The sequence below is a fragment of the Mchenga conophoros genome, linkage group LG4, assembly GCF_057382185.1.
Source record: "Mchenga conophoros isolate Kocher_MC1m ecotype Shallow Benthic linkage group LG4, M_conophoros_male_GT1.1, whole genome shotgun sequence".
Classification (NCBI taxonomy): Eukaryota; Metazoa; Chordata; class Actinopteri; order Cichliformes; family Cichlidae; genus Mchenga; species Mchenga conophoros.
The window spans coordinates 32,526,964-32,548,259 of NC_140529.1; the positions used below are offsets into that span (position 1 = coordinate 32,526,964).

At 39.1% G+C, this 21,296-nt stretch overlaps 2 protein-coding genes across 3 annotated transcripts; both read right to left on the minus strand.

Annotated features, from left to right (window-relative positions):
* Nucleotides 1-3,643: 3,643 nt before the first annotated feature.
* Nucleotides 3,644-20,615, minus strand: LOC146576535 (alpha-2,8-sialyltransferase 8F-like). 2 transcript variants are annotated; one of them, XM_085271881.1, is made up of 8 exons: nt 19,876-20,615; nt 11,193-11,267; nt 10,987-11,061; nt 9,716-9,860; nt 9,085-9,197; nt 8,909-9,001; nt 8,739-8,830; nt 8,525-8,652 (listed from the first exon to the last, which is right to left on the minus strand). In XM_085271881.1, the coding sequence occupies exons 1-8, from the start codon at nt 19,974-19,976 to the stop codon at nt 8,645-8,647; spliced, it is 702 nt and encodes a 233-aa protein (XP_085128007.1). In that variant the 5' UTR covers nt 19,977-20,615; the 3' UTR covers nt 8,525-8,644. The 2 variants fall into 2 exon arrangements, with proteins under 2 accessions (XP_085128006.1, XP_085128007.1); XM_085271880.1 differs by having other exon boundaries at nt 3,644-8,830.
* On the minus strand, nt 13,873-19,068 carry LOC146576536 (zinc finger BED domain-containing protein 4-like). The gene is made up of 4 exons (XM_085271879.1): nt 18,023-19,068; nt 16,000-17,060; nt 15,538-15,854; nt 13,873-15,329 (listed from the first exon to the last, which is right to left on the minus strand). The coding sequence occupies exons 1-4, from the start codon at nt 18,224-18,226 to the stop codon at nt 14,974-14,976; spliced, it is 1,938 nt and encodes a 645-aa protein (XP_085128005.1). The 5' UTR covers nt 18,227-19,068; the 3' UTR covers nt 13,873-14,973.
* Nucleotides 20,616-21,296: the final 681 nt, after the last annotated feature.

A 21,296-nucleotide genomic window follows, 5' to 3' on the forward strand; every position in this document is an offset into this window, starting at 1 on the left:
TTGTTGCTTTGTTTTTATTTTGTTTTATTTTGCAAGTTGGTTATTAGATGCTGCTCCAGCCGGTCAGTGAATCCCCCGCCGCCCCGCCCTCTCCTCCCTGCGCCGCAAGCAGCAGGCGCACCTCGCAAACGAAGGGCGCCCTTACTCCCCGCAAATGGGCGATAGAAAACCGATCGGTGCGTATGCCATTCCCAATGTGTGCTGGCTGACGTCGGGGGAGCTTGAGTACAAGCATTTTTTTTGGCCAATGCCCGTTATGCCGCCCAATCAATCAGATGAACTCTTAATACCAACCAAACGCTTATGAACACATAAAAGCTTTCAGCTGGTGTTTCTCTAACTAAGTAACGAACAGCTGGAAAAATGAGAGAAGTGGGAAGTGATGATTTACTTGCTCTCTGTTGCCAAATGACTAATGTTAGCAGAATTAAATTCTTGCAGTGATTAGATTAATACTGGCAAAGCACTTTTTTCAAAATTAACTAAAAAAAAGCATGCCTTTAAAAACACATCTGATAATGTATTAATATTTTAAAATTGTATTATATTTTACTTAAAACTACATTATACAAGCATTTCACATATCAGTACATGCAAGTGTCCACTTTGTGGCAGCATTTCTTCACCACTATGTTGTCACTGTTGCATATATATTATACCTGCACATTGTTACTGCTCTTTTGAAACAGATGCCTCCCAAAACAAATATTTTTAATCAACTATTTGCTCAAATTACCACAGATATTCAGATATTCTTGTGTATTATGCTTTTGGTCCCTACCAAGAACTAACGCCCCAGTTCTTGACTGTTGTTTATTTTTGTTCCTTTTTTTTTCTGGCAGCTTGGTCCTTCAAGCTGGATCTCAACATTTCCCCCACTCACCTCGGGAACATGACCGAGACCGTGCATACGGGAGTCTGGGGCTCCACCCCAGTATTGGGGTTAGAAGTGCTGTTTCAGAATGTAGAGAGCGGGAGCTAGAGGCAACTGAAAGAGTGACGAGAATCATAAACTAGAGGAGCAACTAGAATTGGGAGCAAGTGGCCTGGGACCGCGAAAAGGAAACCTCACATGGAAAATAAGATAGGCCTGCTACTAGAATCCTAGAATCTGACTTTTCTAGACTTTTCTAAGAGAGACTAGTCATTTAAAAGGGTGTGATCAAAGCCCAATGATCAAACACCACTTGTTGTAGAGACCCACCTTTTAGCACATCCCAGCACACCCACTCACTTCACCAGATGCACCTTGTTTAGTTCTCTCACCTTTGATTGGGTGTGGTGCTTGTCCTTAATTGCACTCACCTGTCACACATTATATAAGGACTGCATTCACTTTTGGCTCACTTTTTCTTCACTCCCACACGGAGCGGCAGCAGAGCAATGGCAGTCCATGTGTGTCCTTCCTTCCTTCCTTCCTTTATTGATTTGGAGAATAAAAGGAAAACCCTGTGAATGATTAGATGACTGCTTATTCTTATTCTAATCGGATGAGCCCGCCCATGATGCTGATTACTTAAGCCCTGAGCCTTCCTTCCTTCAAAACACCACTGATCAAAGCCCACTGATCAATGGCCATGAGTACCATTCACAGAGAGTTGGGGAATGACTGCAATCACAGCATTGTAAGATGGCGAAAGATGTACCCTTAGGCCCCCACCTCGATTCAGAGATGGTCTTTCCCTTTTCACGTAAATAGCCTCCAGAGGAACCAGTGTTCCTCTGGTTTGAGCGCTGGCCTGTGTGGACTCCTAGCCTGACGAGTTAGCTCTTCTGTGTTGTGCCATCTGCTTCACCAGAGGTTGTTTGGTTTCCCTGATCTATAAATCTTGGCAATTCTCCTGGCACTAAACAGCGTACACTATGTTACTCTGTTTGTATCGGGTGACCCGATCCTTGGGGTGGACCAGTTTTTGGTGCAGCGTGTTTTGGGGTTTAAAAGCCACAGAGACATGGCGTTTAGAAAAAATGCATCTCAGCTGGTCCGATACTCCTGACATGTACGGGGTCACTAAGTGTTTTCCCTTAGGCAGCAGTTGTCCTTCTCTCCTGGATCAGCTGGAGCTTTCTTTTGGTGCCTTACCAGTTTTGACACATGTCCAGCTGGGATAACCACATTTACGAGGGGGCTTCTTGATGTGATGTTCATCTGCTTCCCTGGCTGCTGTGGCTGTGGGTGGGGATGGTGTTCGCTCTGTGTTGTAGTGTCCTGATGACACCCAGATGAACAGAATCAATCTTTTGGGATTTACTTACCTGGATGATTGAGCATGCATCAAGACATGTCATTTAAGGGAATGAAACACATGAAAAAAATGTTGAATAACAAAACTGTGATTTCCTCAAATTCTGTTCCACAGCAGGAACCAGGACCTTCAACAGAAAAGGGTGAAGCCAGGAGACTGGGTGTTCCTTAAAGTCATTAAGAGCAGTGAAAATAGTGGAGAGAAGAACCTGGATGTGTCTAAGCCATTGTAAGTCTGCCACACATGTCAACCACAAAGACAACAAATAAAGCTGAGGTAAAGCAACACTTTCAAATGCACTTTAAAACTATCTATGCAATGGAACCTGTACTTGTGCCCTAGTTTATCTGGTTATATCTTTTACTGTGGTTTTAGGCCTAAAGGCAAACACTTTGGCATCAGAAAGTAAACTTTCTCACAAATTCTATAAAGGAGACCTACCCACAGTTGAATGGCACGTGTGTATATATATATATATATATATAGACCCCATGGGGGTTCCAAGAGGACTCCCAGATGACTTTAAAGCACATAACCAGATAGCTGCAGGGTTTTAATCCATGTTCTGGTAGCTAACTATTATTAAAATGTTGATTGGATAAATTAACTGTATTACAAACAACAAAGATTCTTGAATTACTTTAGAGTTGCAAATAAGAGACTTTTGGAAGAGCAGAAAGATAATATACTTTAAAGGCATGTTGAAAGTCTTATCTTCAAAAATAATAAAAATAAATAGAAGCTTAGCAAGAGAAAGAACTCTTACTCTTCCCAAAGAGCCTGAAACAAGAAAAGTGGAGAAAATGAGGAGGAAAATCTTGTCCTAAAGGAATTGCTAGACAATATAAACCCTTGTTTTAAGGGGGGGAAAAGACAACATTATTCCAAACTTATTAGACTATAGTGGGCGGGATGCAGATGTTGAATTCATCTATCACAGGGGTGGGGAACGCCAGGCCTCAAGGGCCAGTGTCCTGCAGGTTTTAGATGTGTCCTTGAACACAGCTGATTTAAATGGATAAATGACCTCCTCAACATGTCTTGAAGTTTCCCAGAGGCCTTGTAATGAACTACTCATTACTACTGATTCAGGTGTGTTGACCCAGGGTGATATCTCGAACCTGCAGGACACCGGCCCTCAGGGCCTGGAGTTCCCCCACCCCTGATCTATCAGAATAACTCTGTGACAGGATGTCACATGTTGGATTTGATTAAATATTTGTAGGTTTCACATAAGACCAAACAAAGTCACAGTGTAGGATGATTTGTTTTCCACCTTCAGTAGCAGGTAATTCAATTGCACATCAGCAGATTCTGCTGATCGACGCCATGCAGGACACCACAACATGACACATCAACAGGAGACGAGCATTTTAATAACCTGATCTTCCTTCATAACAATATCATGCACATCAGTTATATCGTTTTACAAAAATTGACATCATGGCATAATTTTACTGGCAGCTAACCCACGCTGGTTTTGTTTTCCAGAATTGTCGAGATGATTTTAGAGTAACATATTCAGGTGGAAATCTAAAAAGAAAAATATAAATAAATAAAAAGGTCCCATTCCCAGAGTTAAAGATGATTATTGTACTTCAGGTTTATGTCTTGCAAAAATGAGCCAACATTCCCTTCTCTAAGCAATCTTGCCAAGAAACATCTGGAACTTATTACATCATCTGTACCTTCAGTTAGGATTTTCTCAAAGACAAAGTTAGTGAGCTAGAAAAGAAGTACAAGAAAACATTTATTTTCCATTAATAATTTGTACACTTTATTTTAAAAAGACACAAGTGCAATAACAGGGAAAATGTCTTATTATATTATTGTTTCTGAACAAAAAAGTGGAGTGTGCCATGTGAGATTTAGAGCAACAAATACTTCCCTAGCAGTCTGTCTAATTAAATATCCAGGCCTAGTGTGTGGTTTCACCTCATTACAGGCTACAACTTGGCATGCCAACGCACTCAGTACACTCTGACAGCGCCTCAGACAGCAGCTCCATTACAGACTACGGGAACCTGGACACCAGTATCTCATAAGGGTGGAAGTACAATACTGTACAATAGAATACAATCAAACTTTCAAAATAAGATCCCACAGGTTTCAAAGTGTCCGTGATGGGGTTGAATTAGGATTGTGATTTCATGCATGAGGTGGGAAGTTGTATTTTCTAAAATATTTGACCAATAATATTTAAGAAATCTACTATCAGATCAATTTATTAGACATGCAGTTCTTTAAGGTAATCAAAAATGCACCTCTCTGAGAGAATCATACATTGTCGTGGTCCCTCGGTCCTACCTGGCTGACATATCAGGGTTTGTTTTGTCTCTCTCTAGGCTTCCGTTTCTTTCTCCTCTCTTCTGTCTGTTATTGTTTGTTGTTGTCTGTGCTGTGAGGCAGTACTCATTCGTGTTCCTACCCTTGAGTCTACACACCTGAAGATAATCAACCCCCTCTGGCCTCTGATCTCATCATCAGCCATTACTTAAGGTAGTCATTACTGGATTGTTGAACTACCTTGTTAGTTAAGCACTGGCTCCTAGCTTGTATTTTGCTCGTGTGTGTTTGCCTCAAAGGATCCGACATTGTCTTCTCCCTCTGCACAGACCTTCCCTTTCCCCTTCCTGGACTGTGGTGAGTGTGCCTATTTTGAGAGAGTATTGTACTGGAGAGACAATTGAATGTTTTCGGATGCAGTTTCACCATGGACCCCTGGAGACCCATTTTTCCACCTGCACTGTTAGCATATTCTGGTGAAAACGCTGTAAATAGAATGCACTAAACTTTAAAATCATAAAACATAAATTATCTGTCTGCATCACTAACAGCTTTAAGCATAAGAAAATTAAGTTGTTGTGAACCCATGCTTTCATTTAGTGTGAAACATGTTTAACAACCATTTAGTAAATACAATAACTGAGGCCTTGGTTATAAATTCCACGTTACTTTCCATGTCCGCAGGTCTGCTGGACTCTACTTGAGTCAGAGTGACTTAACTTCAGGAACAGCTATGAGGGTGTGTGCATGGCATCATGGGCCTGCCAGTTTTTTGTCACTAATTGCACATTCACCCCAGATGGCAAACTTCAGATAAGTATGACGAACAGTTACTCAGCCATGGTGTCTCCAGCTCTCTGCACCAAGGTTTAAGTGACTAAGCTCCCTTAACCTTATAGTTAGAAGAGAAGGTTGTATGTTACTTTTCTCTGGTAGGGTGTCCCTAGGCAAATTAGACAATTTTCATTTCTTCCTATGTTGAATGCATAGCCATCTATCATGAAATCTTCTGTCTATTAGGAAGTATCTCCAATGGTATTAAGTCAAGTGTCTTAGTGCCCTAGTGGTCAGTATATTGATAGGAGTTCCACAGAGATATATTTTAAGAGCTCTATTATTTACCATTTATATAAAGAATAAATATGTCATGTATATCTTTACACTATTTTATATGCCACTTGAGAGCTTTTTCTTTTATCTGGACATTGCAAAACTGTTGTATTCTTTTGCTATATTTCAAATCTACCAAGAAGAGGCCAAGAAATCTATCAAGAAATGGAATGCTCATCATTGCTACAGTAATTACAATCGCTGGTCATAGGACTTTCTAATATTAGCTGTGCTTCTTATTGAAATCTGTATTTAAAAACACAAAACAGGATTATAAAAATAATAAAAGGGAAACAATGCATATAAATATATGTATATATATACACTAACCTAGGGCTGCTCGATTATGGCAAAAATGATAATCACGATTATTTTCACTGAAATTGAGATCACGATTATTTGACGATATTTATTTAACCCTTTAAGACCTACTATAGAACCAAGTCCACCAGAGCTTATATTATTTTTTTACATGCTGTAGTGCCATTTGTGGGAGCATTTCAAGTTGCTATACATCAATACAACTGTTATAGCCCATATTTTAATAATATGTATGCATTAAGTGCATAGTAATTACATAAATTGCAAAAAAGTGCAATAAACTGCAAAAAAAATTGAAAATCGCTTTTGTTTTGTTTACATATATTTCTACTTGGAGAAATTTAAGAGGTTTATCCCTCAAAACTTTAAATACAATAAAGTTGCAAAAAATAGTTTCCCACCACAGGAAATTTATTTTGAGTGTCTTCATAGTTTTATTTTGGAGATACAGCAATTTTTATATACTGCAGGAAAAACAAAAAACAATCCTATGATGCAAATTTGCAAAGAAAACAGCATGTGCATCATTTCACTGTGGGAAGTGTTACGAACAGCTGATAGGAACGGCAAAGCGTGTTTCTGGAATATTATGTTTTTGTTCCTGCAAGCGCTTTTTATGCAATTTTTGCAAAGCTATATGTGGAACGAAACCGTGACCGAGGACAAGCTGATGGCATCAGATGTAAGTACAACTCCTCCGGTTTCATATGCAAAACAAATTATTGCGCTAGCTTACGCGGTTCAGGTTCTACAGGGATTTAAAAATAGTTACGCAAAACGGAGCGTGCTGCTCTGACCGGCTTTAAAGGGTTAACAATGACTTTAAAAAAATAATATAAAATAGTGTGCAACACCACTGAAGTTTTTTTTTTTAAACTCTCTTTTCAACCAACGGCAGTCACTCTCCAAATAACTTCTGCTTAGCTTTCCGAGCTTCCCTCGGGTCCTCTTAATCAGCGGTCTCCAACCTTTTTTGCGCCACGGACGGTTTATGCCCGACAATATTTTCACGGACCGGCCTTTAAGGTGTCGCGGATAAATGAGGGAGGGGCTAATAATCGGCTCAGTCATTTTTAATGATCGTTGAAAGCCCAGATCGTAATCGTGATTAAAATTCGATTAATTGAGCAGCCCTACACTAACCACAAAAATGCCCAAAAGACAGCAAGTTTTTAAGCACTTGAGATACTAAATCTTCCAACTGAGACATCCAGATAAATCTTTCCCCACCTGGTTAGAGAAGTGAAAGGCACCACACTTTTTGATATTTATGTATTCATTTGAATTTCATTTTCCTTTTATAACATACTGTTAAAAACAAAATATACAAATGTTCACAATATGTTGCCGTTGCTACAAGAGATGTCAGGTGTGATAATTCACAGCTTTATAATGCAGTGTTATGCTAAGAAACCTTGCATAATACTCCACGTAACTTGGCATGCACCTCACAAAACACGTAACTACACATCAGCGCCAATGTGTAGTTACACCAGAGGATACCCACAAAGGTCTAATGTCTCTTGTGGAAGCAAAAGCGGGACCTTAATGGCAGGAGGCATGTCATTTTAACATCGTGGCTTATTAGGGGCATTTCTGCATGACAAAAATCAATGCTAATACTTTAAAAATACCAGCCTAAAAGGCAACATTCCCATCTACATCAGACACACCTAAATACTGGTACAAATATTGCATAAGAAATTGTTCTGAACAGAGGTTTTCACTCTAAGTGCAAATTTTACAATTACATTTTTACATTTACAATTAACAATGAGATAAAAAGAACTTACACAACTAACATTTTACCAATAAATGTATGTTGCCACTTTGTGGCAGTAAGTTTTTTATCACCGTCTGGTCACTGCAGTGACGAAGCATAACACACATTTGTGTGATTTTATCAGGCACTACACATTCATTACCAGCTGGTACTAAAATACAAAGAGGTTAATAGTTTAAAAAATGTCAAAATAGGCCTTACATTCAGTGTATTCGTTTTCTTTCTAAAAAGCTTTTCAGCACGAACGTCTTCATGTAATGGAGGTATTTCAGAATATAAGGTGAGATCAATCTTTCATGAGGCACTAGACTGAGAGCAACTGCCTTACACAGGCATCAAACTGCATTAAAATCATTCCAGACTCCAAATGGAACATCTGTTTAATAAATAGGGTTAAAGAGGCACTCATCAGTGCAAATGTCTTGGTTGCTGGAAGGTAAGGAAGGTGTCTATGTGGCCATTTTCCATCTTTCCACTAACCAAAAATAATGTCTAAATTTTCTTAAACACATATGAAATGAATTGAGTGTCTAACTTCATCCTGAGGCTATAGAGAAGGCACTTAATTCTGCACTTTGCTTCTGTGCTGTTGTCTATCCCTGGGAACTATTTTTCATCTGATTCACAGTCTCCCAGGTGAAGCCTGAGTACCCCTTCAGTGTGCAGCTGCAACAAGCGGTTAAATTCAGCTGGCATTGCATGAAAACTCGCTTTAGCTGGTTTGTCATCATAGTAGTGGTTAGTCAGGGTATAGAGGCCATATGGGTGATTACTAAAGGGCCAGAATCCATACAGATGCACATTTTCACACAATTCCAGGGCCATGCTAACCATAATTAATCCAGTGCTGAGCCGCCTTTCTTTCAGGCCTTCAGAGCTCCAGAATTGAGCCAGACTGTCAAGGTACTGAGGGTTAAAGAAAACAGGTTGAATAGGGCTTTTAAAGTCCTCTATTGTATATGAAACTCGCTGACACACAGCAGTATTTATACCAAAGGAGAAGGCAGGAAGGAGCAGCAGAGAGTTGCCGTACTTGCGAAGACTCTCCACGAATGGAAGGCGGCGTCCCACCAGGGAGCCATACCTGTGCAAAAGAAATAGCTGACTTTGAGCAACAACTCATAAGTAATGTGAGGTGGCAGCAACTTTTTTTCTTGCTTACCTCTGTGTGAAGATGCTTGGATTTGCTGTCACAAGGCTAGTTTTGCTGCCAACATCTTTCTCATATCCATTTTCCAAAGGAGGTAAGTTGCACCTGAACAAACAAAAAAGTAGACACAGGAATGGTTATGTGGAATTTCCACTCTGAATTTGGTCTACATTGGACACTTTTCTCACCTGATAACAAAGTCAGCTGAATCAATCATTTTTCCACAGCTGCTGTCAGACAGGATCCCACCATTCCCAACAACCGAACAAGTGTCCCATTTCTTACTTGAAAAAGGATTCTCCTGGAATAGACAGCGACAAATAAGGCATTATAAAAAAAACATTTACCATTGTTGCTGATGTCAAATGTTGAAGCAAAAAGGATTTATATATAATCTTTCCTCTTCAATTCACACATGTTTTCTGTCAATTTAAACTGATACTGAACTAAATCAGCATTTGTTGCTTTGCTGGTTGAGATGCTACTATATCACCTTAGCTTTTGTGGTTTGGTAGCTTACATATTTTTATATCTCTCATTCTGGATTTGACTTTATTTTTGAAACACTTCATAACAACTGACCGAATTGCAGTCGAATTGCAGTATACTGGTGTATACTTTATACTTAGTTTGTATCCGTTTGAGGGGGTGTAGCATTTAAGTTCCTGTTTGTAATACTTCTAAAAACATATTTTTAAAAGTGATGGTGCATTACTTACATATGGCTGTGTATGTATTTACATAAGCAAACCCCAGCCCCTCCCGCCTCTCTCACACACACACACACACAAACAAACAAACAAAAACAAAAAACCCTACCTTTGTAAAAATGCTGAACAGCTCTTTGTTCACCTGTAGAGTCCTCTTCTTTTCCCCATCATAAACGAGCTTCAACCCCACTGGAGTGTTATTCTTGGTAATGATTGCTTTGTCAATGCCATTGCACTTAAGTCTCAGATCAGTTCTGGGGAATATAAAACACTTTGTTGACACAGGCTAGCTATTTACCAGACAAACCGGTTCGCAGTTATTAACTGGGAACAGAAATATTGCTTTTCTCAAAATACAAGCTATCTGGATTGTCATATAATTTCATATTATGCAGTAAATTAGAAGAATATTTTAGGAAATAACATTAGTTTATTAAAAACATGACAATGGTTGGATCTCGAATAAAAATAAATTTTAATGCCATTATAAGAAATGCATATTAGCCATGTGTCTGAAAGCCTGTGTGACATCTAAGAAAACTGTCAATATTTAAAGTTGATGCTTGTTTAATTTATACTAACAGACATTGCCAATCTAAATGAAACCACTGCTATCGGTCCCTTAACGTAATGCCAAGGAATACCATTTCTTTAATGCTTTTGATTCTCTTCATGTTCATTGACGTGTTCAGTGAAATAGTTCAGTGTGAATAAATAGACAGAGAGAGATGAGACATCAGTACACCCACAGGGCAGGAGAGCATACAACAGGTGAGTGAGGGGAGGAACAAACATTGATCAATATAAAGTTAAACAGGAAAAGGTTAAAAATAAAATAAAAGAGCAGTGTATTACAACACAGTTAGCTTTAGTAATCGGTATAAAAAAATCTTTCTTTCAGCTGTAGGTAACAAATACAACAACAACTCCTGTTAATGTTTTATGCAGCTCGAGCTAATAGAAAGTCTCAGTCACATAGTCTTAAAGAGATATTTACCCACATGGTAAATATCTCAAGTATTCTTTGTTGTGCCTACAGAGATATTATGTCAAAGTCATCGTCCCTCATTGCAGGGCTCCTTTGGTTTAAGCTACTGGCTCACTGACTCCTACATGAGGCTGATGACACCTGATACCTGATAGGCTGATACCTCAATCAAATCTTTGCATAAAAAAATCCTGTTATCGATACACTATTTGAATATATTGTGGTAGGGATCATATTATGCTTGCAGAGCTCATCTGTGACTTTAATTTTATTTGATTTTTAATTAAAAATTTACTCGAGCAGACACACACACTCCTATTTAGTAAAACATTTTACTTTGATTTGTAATTTCTATAGAAAAAAATTGGAAGTGTTTGCAAATTGGTTCTTACCTGAATTTTAAGTATTTCTCCTCCTGCTTCTTCCAGGTTTGATTGTAACGCTCTTGTACCTTGCTAATGATTTCCCTGTGAAACACACAAACACACAGTCAACAGAATCATATCTGCACAGCTGACTTTGCACAGCTCATTTTTGACGATGGCATAAACAAAGAGGTTTCTCAGGGAAATTCTGAGACTGTTATGTTTTCTCTCACTTGCAGCCTTTGCAAATTTCTGAGGGCTTTGCGGCATGTTTCTTTTGAGAAGCTGGTTGGTGAGGCTTCACATGTCTGCAAAAAAACACAAACAAACAACAAAAACAAAGAAAACTGGTCAGATTAAGTAATACAGATCAGGAAAATGCAGAAAAAAGAGATGACATATTATAACAGCATTTCATTGTTGTTGTCAGTTGTTCACACATCCTGGTGTGAACAACTTAGTGATTCAGAGTGACGTATTGTTCCAGTCAGTGTCAAGCACTGTACTTAAAACTTGCTTGTTGTCCTTTTTTTCCAGTTTGTGCAACTAAATAATTATAATACGTAATATAATATAATTATATTACATCATATCACAGCAACTGTTCCTAATTTTTACTCAACTAAACTGATCCGACAACTTAAGTAATTATTTACAAAGGACAGTTGGACTGAATGATATGTTATCCTGGCTGTTATCCTTCCAACCTCCATAAAGATTAAATAATCTTGCATGCAATTGGTGTTCATGACTTAAACACTTCTTCGTGCAAATGATAGCCTCAGTTTCCTGTTCCTAGCTGGCAGCAGTGACAGTGTGTGGTCACCTGCTGCTGTAGCCCACCTGCTTCAAGGTTCAATATGCTGTAAGGAACCTTGGAGTCATTTTTGACCAAGACATGTCCTTCAATGCACATATTAAACAAATATGTAAATATGTAATATGCTTTCTTCCATTTGCACAACATTTCTAAAATTAGAAATATCCTGTCTCACAGTTACGCTGAAAAACTAGTTCGTGCATTTATTACTTCCAGGCTGGACGACTGCAATTCATTATTATCAGGATGTCCTAAAACCTCCCTGAAAAGCCTTCAGTTAATCCAAAATGCTACAGCAAGAGTTACTGACAGGGACTAGAAAGAGAGAGCATATTTCTCCTATATTGGCTTCCCTTCATTGGCTCCCTGTTAAATCCAGAATTGAATTCAAAATCCTGCTCCTCACATACAAGGTCTTAAATAATCAGGCACCATCTTATCTTAATGACATTGTGGTACCATATCACCCCAGTAGAGCACTTCATTCTTGCACTGCAGGCTTACTTGTTGTTCCTAGAGTATTTAAAAGTACACAATATCTCCACTTTCAAGATTAGGCTTAAAACTTTCCTTTTTGCTAAAGCATATAGTTAGGGCTGGACCAGGTGACCCTGAATCCTCCCTTAGTTATGCTGCAATAGGCATAAGCTGTTGGGGGATTCCCATGATGCATTGAGTTTTTCCTTTTCAGTCACCTTTTTCACTCACTATGTGTTAACAGACCTCTCTGCATTGAATCGTACTTGTTATTAATCTCTGGCTCTCTTCCACAGCATGTTTTTATCCTGTTTTCCTTCTCTCACCCCAACCAGTCACAGCAGATGGCCCCGCCCCTCCCTCATCCTGGTTCTGCCGGAGGTTTCTTCCTGTTAAAAGGGAGTTTTTCCTTCCCACTGTCGCCAAAGTGCTTGCTCATAGGGGGTCATATGATTGTTGGGTTTTTCTCTGTATGTATTATTGTAGGGTCTACCTTAAAATATAAAGCGCCTTGAGACGAGTGTTGTTGTGATTTGGCGCTATATAAATAAAATTTAATTTAATTTAATCTTCAGTGTACCCTTTCAAATAAAGATGTCTATAGCAAATACTTCAGCTTCTACACCTCTTTTCAGAAGATAGTTCTGCTTCTGCTTTTTTCAGCAGAAAATTTCCGCTACACAACATTCTCATTGCATTCTCACAGGAAATGCAACTTTTTCTAGTTTTTACTATTACTATTGTTGTTGTTGTTGTTAAATAATGATAAAAAGAAACATTTTATTGCTATTAATAGTAGCTATGTGATATTATATCAAGACTTATGTTTGGATAGGGTTTAAAATATTTAGTTTAATGAATCAATACTAATTCAGTCCTACCTAAGTGGTAAAACGGAATATACACAATAATGCAACAGCCATCATATACAGCACACCATATCTATGTCAATCTTTGACAGGGGTGCGTTGGTCTAAATAAGGCTTGCTATTCAAATAATAAATAAATAAAGCAATGCATATTTACATTTACAAATTTAGCCACAGTTATAAAACTATAGAATTATCTGTCTTAGATTGCAGAAAATTTGTTTTGCAAGCTGATCGATGAATATCTTTCATTTCATAGAGACTTGGGGGGTATTTCTCAAAGTCTGTCCTGCTTAAGCTCAATGTATGTCTCAGTCCGGGGGTTACGACTGCTGCAGAAGGATCGAACTAGAGTGAAATGAATTAAACTGAGCAATGAATACAAAACTGCATGAATTAGTGTAACTTACAGTTTAAGTGTATCAGCAGAATTCAGCTAAAGGGCCACAGTAACTTTCCTGGGCGAGCCTGGACTCCCGAGGTCCTTAACCCTTACGCTGTCTCACTCAACAGCCTAATATCTAAATGTAGCTTTAATACAAGAATTTTATCATGTCTTTTTCAACACTTAACACCTTTTAATTTTCATATTTCAAAAGGTTATTACATTTTCATATTTCAGATTTGAGGTATATTTCTTCAGCTCCAAAAAGGCTGAATATATTATTTAAATATCTAGGCTACAGGTCCATATGTCCCCAAACCTTGACCCCAAAACGCTGGCAGTCGCATTATTTATCAGAAAACATCATAACAGAAACAGAAAAAGTCCTTTACTTTTGACACTTTAGCTTCACTTTAAGGAAATGTGCTTAAGTGTGCCTATGGCACACTTATTACTATTTGGCAGATTTATTATTGTTATTATTATTATTACCGTTATTCCCACCCCATGCAGCAGACTGTGACAGCACTGAGCAGCTCCTTCAGTGGGAGACTGCGGCACCCACGGTGTGGGACGGAGAGATTTCACAGGTCTTTCCTCCCCACTGCTGTCAGACTCCACAATAAAGACTTTAACTGATCAAACGCACACATCCACACATGTGCAATAACACTAAGTGCAATAATCTTTTCTGGCATCGTTGTATTTTTACTCAGTTGTATATAGCATTTGTATTCTATTTTTATCTTATTGTATATTTTTTTCTACTGTATATAATATTTTATTTTATTCTATTCTGTACAGTTGTGTACTGTATTTATTCTTATTGTATTCTAATTTTTGCTTCATAACTTTTGCACTGTCCACTTCCTGCTGTGACAAAACAAATTTCCAACATGTGGGAATAATAAAGGTTATCTTATCTTATCTTATTCCGCTTAAAATTTTGATCACGCCCCACAGCTTTGAGACAACCCCCATATTTATTATACCGTTTCATACAGCTCGATAGGGAATGGTGTGCTATGGGCAGAGGTGGAAAGAGTACTCAAAATTTGTACTCAAGTACAAGTACTGTTACACTGGTTAAATTGTACTCAATTACAAGTAAAAGTACTGGTGTTAAAAAAATACTTGAGTAAAAGTACAAAGTACTGTTCTCAAAAACTACTCAGAGTATTAATTACTTTTTAACAGACTGATGTTTTATTCTGTTGTCAATAGCAGGCATTCAACTCGATTCACCAGTATAAATATTTATGTTCAAAGCACATTTTTCAGATGAACAAGGTATAGAAAGGTAACTTGTTTTGTAAATAAATGTAGATATAAAAGAAGGAATTTTGTTTGTTAAAACAATGACAAAAATGTTTCTGAACATGCGTAGAACCATTTAAACTTTTCCCCATACACTGAACAACAGGCAGGTAAGTGTCTTAAAGTCTTAGCATTTCTTTCACACTTTACTTTCTGAACCTTTTGTTCAGTTTCAGCAAGAGCTGGTTTTCTAAATTAACAGAGGCAATCCGACTTCGTTTGGCAGTGAAGAGTAGACCAGCACAGCTAAAAAGTCGTTCACACGCAGCAGAAGCAGGCAGAGCTGTGTTCAGTTTAAGAGAGAGGTTTTTGATGGCTGAGAAGGAGTGCAGCAGCTCCATGGTGTCTGTGGCACAAGCAAGATAACCATCAAGCTCAACTGCACTTTGCAGCCTTCTGGAGATTGGTCTGGAGAAGAATTCATCTTCATCAGATGACTCTCTTTGCTGATCCTCACTCTCATGCTCTGTCATTTCAAGATGTTGTTTGATGTATGTCAAGGCTGTAATTGCAAGTAGATAACACAATTTTGTTATTTAAATTTCAGTGATTATTCCTGAACACAAATTTAAAATCGGCAAATTCTCAAAAAGGATTGTTTAGTATTCAGGACAGACCATCAATAACTTACAATGTATTAGGTGAAATACTCACTTAAGCATGTGTTCAAATGTAAAAATACACAAAAATGGGATCACATGAATCCTTACCAGCCTCTATTACATCTGCTCTGTCAGTCCAGGAAGTCTTGAACTTGGGTAAGAGGACTGCAGCTGCAGCCAACTCTGGATCCTCCATCATCGCTCCAAAACGCTTTTGAAGGCCATTTTGCAGGGCTCTGATGAGTGGCACGCATGTCTTGCTTGATGTCTCCAGCCTGCTAAGTTTGGACAGTAGTTGTTGGATTACTGGCAGGAGCCATCCCATAAAGGAAGTGGACTCAGACTGAAGGATGTTTGAAGCTTTCACCAGTGGCTTCATGGTGGTACAGTACTCCCTTAGGAATGCAACTTCTGCAGGACTCAACCTGTAAGACACAACAACAAAACCCACCATGACTATAATAGGGATCTTCTGATTTAATATTAAGAGACTGCTCACGTTTTTAACCATCCATTAAGGAAAATTCACAAAATTTGAAACCATATTGGTAGGTGTCCAATTTTACTCACATTTTCACCTTGAACTCCTCACAAATGCTCCTGATGGCATCTTCCCCCTTCTCATCAATGATGCGTATTATCCTTTCAATGGCAAGGTAGGTTGAATTCCATCGTGTTGCATTGGGACAAATGATCTGTAGCTCACACTTGTCCTCTACCACTTCATTAGCCAAATGAGATCGGCCAGTTTTGTTCCAAATGGCCTGGCATTTTGCAAAGGTTGCACGGGAGAGCCTCTTGTAGGTTTCATTCATGCTCTCTGCTAGGGCAGCATCAGTTGTTGCCACAAGGTTTAGCAGGTGACATGCACATCGCTGATGAGGCGGAAGTTGATACTCCAAACCAGAGTCTTCATCAAGAATTGCACTTGCCTCATGGTAGTCCCTATGGTCAGTCAGGTCAATAATTTCTGGGTCTGCTTCATCTTCAGCTTCATCTGCATCATTTTGTGCCCCAAACATGTGGAAGGCCTTGACAAAGTTGGATCCACTATCAGTTGTGGTTCTTACAACTTTGCCTCTAATCTTGTATTGGCAATGGATATCATCAAGCGCACCAGCAAGCATGTCAAATGTGTGAGACCCTCTCAATCTTTTGCATGCTAGTGCTGCAGATCTTCTTTCCAGGGACGCTTCCTCTATCCAATGGCATGTAACTCCAAGGTAACTTTTCTGATGAGCTGACCAACAATCAGTAGTGGTAGCAACAAATTTGACTTTATCCAATGCTGCAACCAAAGTCATCTTCATGTGATCAGCAGCTTCACAGATTCTGGCACGGACAGTGGGTCTGGAGATGACTTTGGCTTGAGGTTGTAATGTGGTAACCAATTCTTTGAAAGATGGCTGTTCTACCACTGCAAATGGCTGTAGACCCTCACATATGAAATTGATGACAAGCTTGTCAACAGTTGCTTGTGGAACATGTTTGTTTGCAGCTCTCAACATCAGGTCTGGTAACTTGGCTTGTGTATTTGCTGAGAGCTTGTTTGGTGTGGCTGTGGTCTTTCGCTGACGAGATGTTGATGCCACAGTGATATTGTACTGCTCAATCTTCGATGGATGTTTCCTCTGTAGAGATAAATATTATCATACGTCAGGTTCATACATTACTTCATAACATCACTGTGATTAACACTAAAAGAAAACACATTTTTAAAACATTATTCAACTAGACTTGAGCTAATCTTTGATTGTTGAGCATAGTATAAAAGAGTGGTGAATTGGTCAAATTTTGCAGATATATTGCTGTATTTATTCACAAGTGTAAACCAATTTTGAACGATCATTGCAAAAAACATGAATTTCTGTATACATTCTAAGTTCTGTAATATGTATACTATCTGTAAAAAGAGTATCGACCAATGTATCAGTATCTAAATTTTTAACTCCTTTTTATCAGTATCACCCTAAAGTTTTCAGTATTAGTCAGGTCCTAAAAATACTAAGAGAGCAAAATATGTGTATCTAGCAAATCTAATTTAAGAAAAGGGATCACATACACAAAAATGCTGCCCATACAGCTAACAAATAAAACCAATCCACATTATGTTCTTTAAAAAAAGATATCATATTGGGAAACATATAACCCTACTGATTAAGAGCCATGTCAGTATGATAGACCTATATCAGGCCAATGATACTGATCAACTGATCCATCAATCGGGCTCTGGTACATGTCAGCTGAGAGCTGGAAGATTAATTTGAGATGCAGCTCAGCACTGTGTTCAAGTTTGTTTGTTTTTTTGTTTGTTTGTTTTTTTAAATAGGCCAGCTGATTGTAGGCCTGTGAGTTTTAAATGACTACAAGTTTAATTTATTGTAATGACCGTGGTTATCCAAATAATAAGCTAAAACATTCCTACGAATTGTAGCTCAATTATGCATGCACACACGCACATTAGCTAGCTCCGTCTTATTTTAATATCAGGCTAACCAATGGCGGTGACAATATCTTAGCCAAACTAGTAACCTTAACACACATGAAAAATAAGAAAGCAATATCATACACGTATAGTTGTAAAACCTCTTACCTCAATGTGTTTTTTTAGATTAGATGCTGAAGTCTTGTAAGCTGAAATGACTGTAGAGGTCAAACAAAGTTTGCACTGCATCTGGACGCTGTCTCCTTTTCTTCCTCTGTACACGAAAAATTCCTCCAGGTATAGCCACGGGCACGCGTCCTCCGTCTTTTCTACGTCGTTTTCATGGTTGACAGTGTTGTCCTCTGTCTCCATTTTGGCTTCTTTGTCTCCAAATCTTTCGTCTATAAAGTAGTTTATACTCCACCATTTAGCACCTCCAGACACCTGTGCCTGCTGCTGCAGCGGAGTTTATTCTTTGCTTACGTCTTAAATTGGCGCGGTTGCGATTGCACGGCCTTATTGGCTGCAAAAATGCAGACGAAAGGTTTGAATATTAATTCAAATTGTGGGCGTACTCAGTAGTGACTTTTGATTTTATAAGTAGCGAAGTAGATTACATGGTGTAAGTTGTACTCAAGTATGAGTAAAATTACACACTTGAAAAATTACTCGTAAAAGTACAAGTACCCAAAAAATGTACTTAATTACAGTAACGTGAGTATTTGTAATTCGTTACTTCCACCCCTGGCTATGGGAAAGGGCCTGAAAAAAGGTCCCAACCCAGGCCACTTTGAAGGTCCACCGCTCGGCCATACTTTGTCATAGAAACATCATTTAAACTTCTACAGGTCACAAGACTTTGGACTTTTATTGACCAAATCCATGTTGTGAGTCTGGAGAATAATTTGAAAAAAAGGTCTTTCTCTTCCTTTCCCACCCAAACCGTTTGCCCTACATGTATAATTTATACATCAAAACGTAGCTATCGTTGTCTACTTTCATCCAGTGTCTTCCTCACTGAGATCATATTTACGGTTTTCACACAAATGCCATCAAAGCGCAGCCTCCTCCCTCTCTGTCCCCATAGACGGCCATTCTAAACCTGCTCTCAATTTTCGGTTCAAATTTAACATCAGAGCGTGTCTTTACACTGTCACCACGTCAGTATAATACACTCTACAGGCATGGAAATTTATTATGTTGTAGTCTGGAAGTTCCTACCACTCACAGTGAAAGAATCTTTGTGATCGGACCTACAGTTTTCTCTTGGGAACAATTTGTTTCAGAGTTTAATTCCTGTTTGCCGTTCTCTGTGTTTGACCCCAAATGCAGTGTGTGTGTGTCCCAGTGCCTCCTGCCACTCACACAAGTTACTATAGCAACCAGCCTTAACAGCTATGAACTGATGACTTTTTAAAACTCAACAGTTTTTTCCTCCAACCACATAGATCCTGTCTTCTGACAACTACCTTTGTTAATATGAGCTCAAAACATACTCTGACGAGTAAAATTAAGTGCAAAACCGTCATACCATTGTGAATGTAACCTACAAGCATACTTTAACAGCAAAAATTAAGTGGCAGATCACCCTACCTTTGTTAATAAGCGCTAGAAACACACTCTGACGGGTACAATTAAGTTCCAAGCCATGCTACTTTTGTGAATGTGACCTACAAGCATACTTAAACCGGTAAAATGAAGTGGCAAACCGTCCTGGCTTTATGGATATGAGCTACAAGCATACTCTGATGGCCAAAAGTGGCAAACCGTCAAACCTACTTAAATTTATGCTGGAATTACTCTGTGACAGCAGAAATGTGCATAAACTACTTACGGTAGGACGTTTTGCCAAAGTAGGATGGTTTATCAGAACACCGGCATAGGCACAATTAAAGTTTCTTCAGAAATGTTCGCTTTCTAGTTTCACATCTTTGTTGCTACTTTTATACGGTGAGCACAATCGTTCTTCCACGGCCTCTTTAGTTTTTGCTCTCTAGGCACAAATGTAGTTATGCACTCACTTGCCGTCCGACTTGTACCAGATGAGAGTGGTCATCAGGCTCCCCAGACAGACGAGAGTGATCATGAGAGACAAGAAAGACTTCGAGAGCTGTCCCCTCATACCTCTCCCCTCCTGTTAGTCTTTCCCTTTAGAGGCCCACCTTTGTCTGTCTCTCTCCCTCTCTTCCTCCTTGTCCTGCTTTTACCTTGCGCAACACGCGCTTGTTTTATCTACCCTGTCCCGTTGCCTATGTTCTCATATTTCCAAACTCGGTTTGCACTGCCACGAAGTACTTCACAAGCACACACGCCGGCTCAGTGAAGGCTGTTAATCTTTTTCCTCATGCCTGTCTGCTGTTTTACGCACTCATCACTCCCGCCTCCCTCGCTCACTCTCTTCCTGTCTCATTTGCCTCTGTGGTTCAAATCCCTCCCCGATAAATTAAGCACCAGAAATTCAGTCATTTCTCTCTGTCTAGTATGATTTCTTTTCCGCCAGACTGGTCGAGACAAGTTTGAGCCCCTGTGCGCACTTCTGTTACTCTTGTTTCCTCTCGTTACACTTTGGTGGCAGTCAGCCGAGATGAAACCGATAGAACGTTCCTCCACATCCCTCTTAAATTCTCGCCACTTCTGCTTTGCTCGTCCGTTTCTTTATGTTGTCGCGCACCTTTTTTGTCATTTGCTCACACGATGAAAGTCCGCCATTTCTTCTCAACTACAGCTCTGTTTTAGCCCCATTCTCTCGGGCTTCTGTGTGTACTTTCCCCTCCCTCTGCCCACATTGGCTAAACCCCTCTCCCCTCTGCACTAAAAGCACGTAGTAACATGAGTGCCCTGTACTGAATTAGCTCACAGTTGTCTCTTGACTCGACTGGTTCGTGTGTTGGTGAGTGTGTGTGTGATAAGAAAAACGTTCAAAATCAATGAGAGTCAGAGGAGGCAGGAGCCTATGATCGCCCCTCCAATCAGAGGGGCTCTTAAAACCTACCAAACTCTTATTAACGCACACAAAAGCTTCTTTGATTCGCGTGTGAAACTTTGCAAGCTTACAGCTGGTCTTTCTCTATGTAACTAACAGCTGGAAAAAATGAGAGAAAGAGGAAGCCATAATTTCTAACTTTTTCTATGTTGCCAATTGTGTGGTGGAAGTGGAATTAAATTCTTGGAGTAAATCATAATGAGGATTATGTTAAACTAGTTACATTTATGGGAATTTTTTTTCACAATAAATAACCATAAACAGATGGTTACTCCCACACTAATTCCAGTTGTCAGTGGTAAATTTCTTTCTCTCTCTCTCTCTTTCTTTGCAATAAAGGCATAATTCCTACATGCTATGGGATACCAGTTGTATATCACAGCAACTTCACTTTAAGTTTTTTAAGTTCTTTGGAGTTTTGCATCCATGTTTATTATAAGGCGTTTTCTGTTTGGTTTC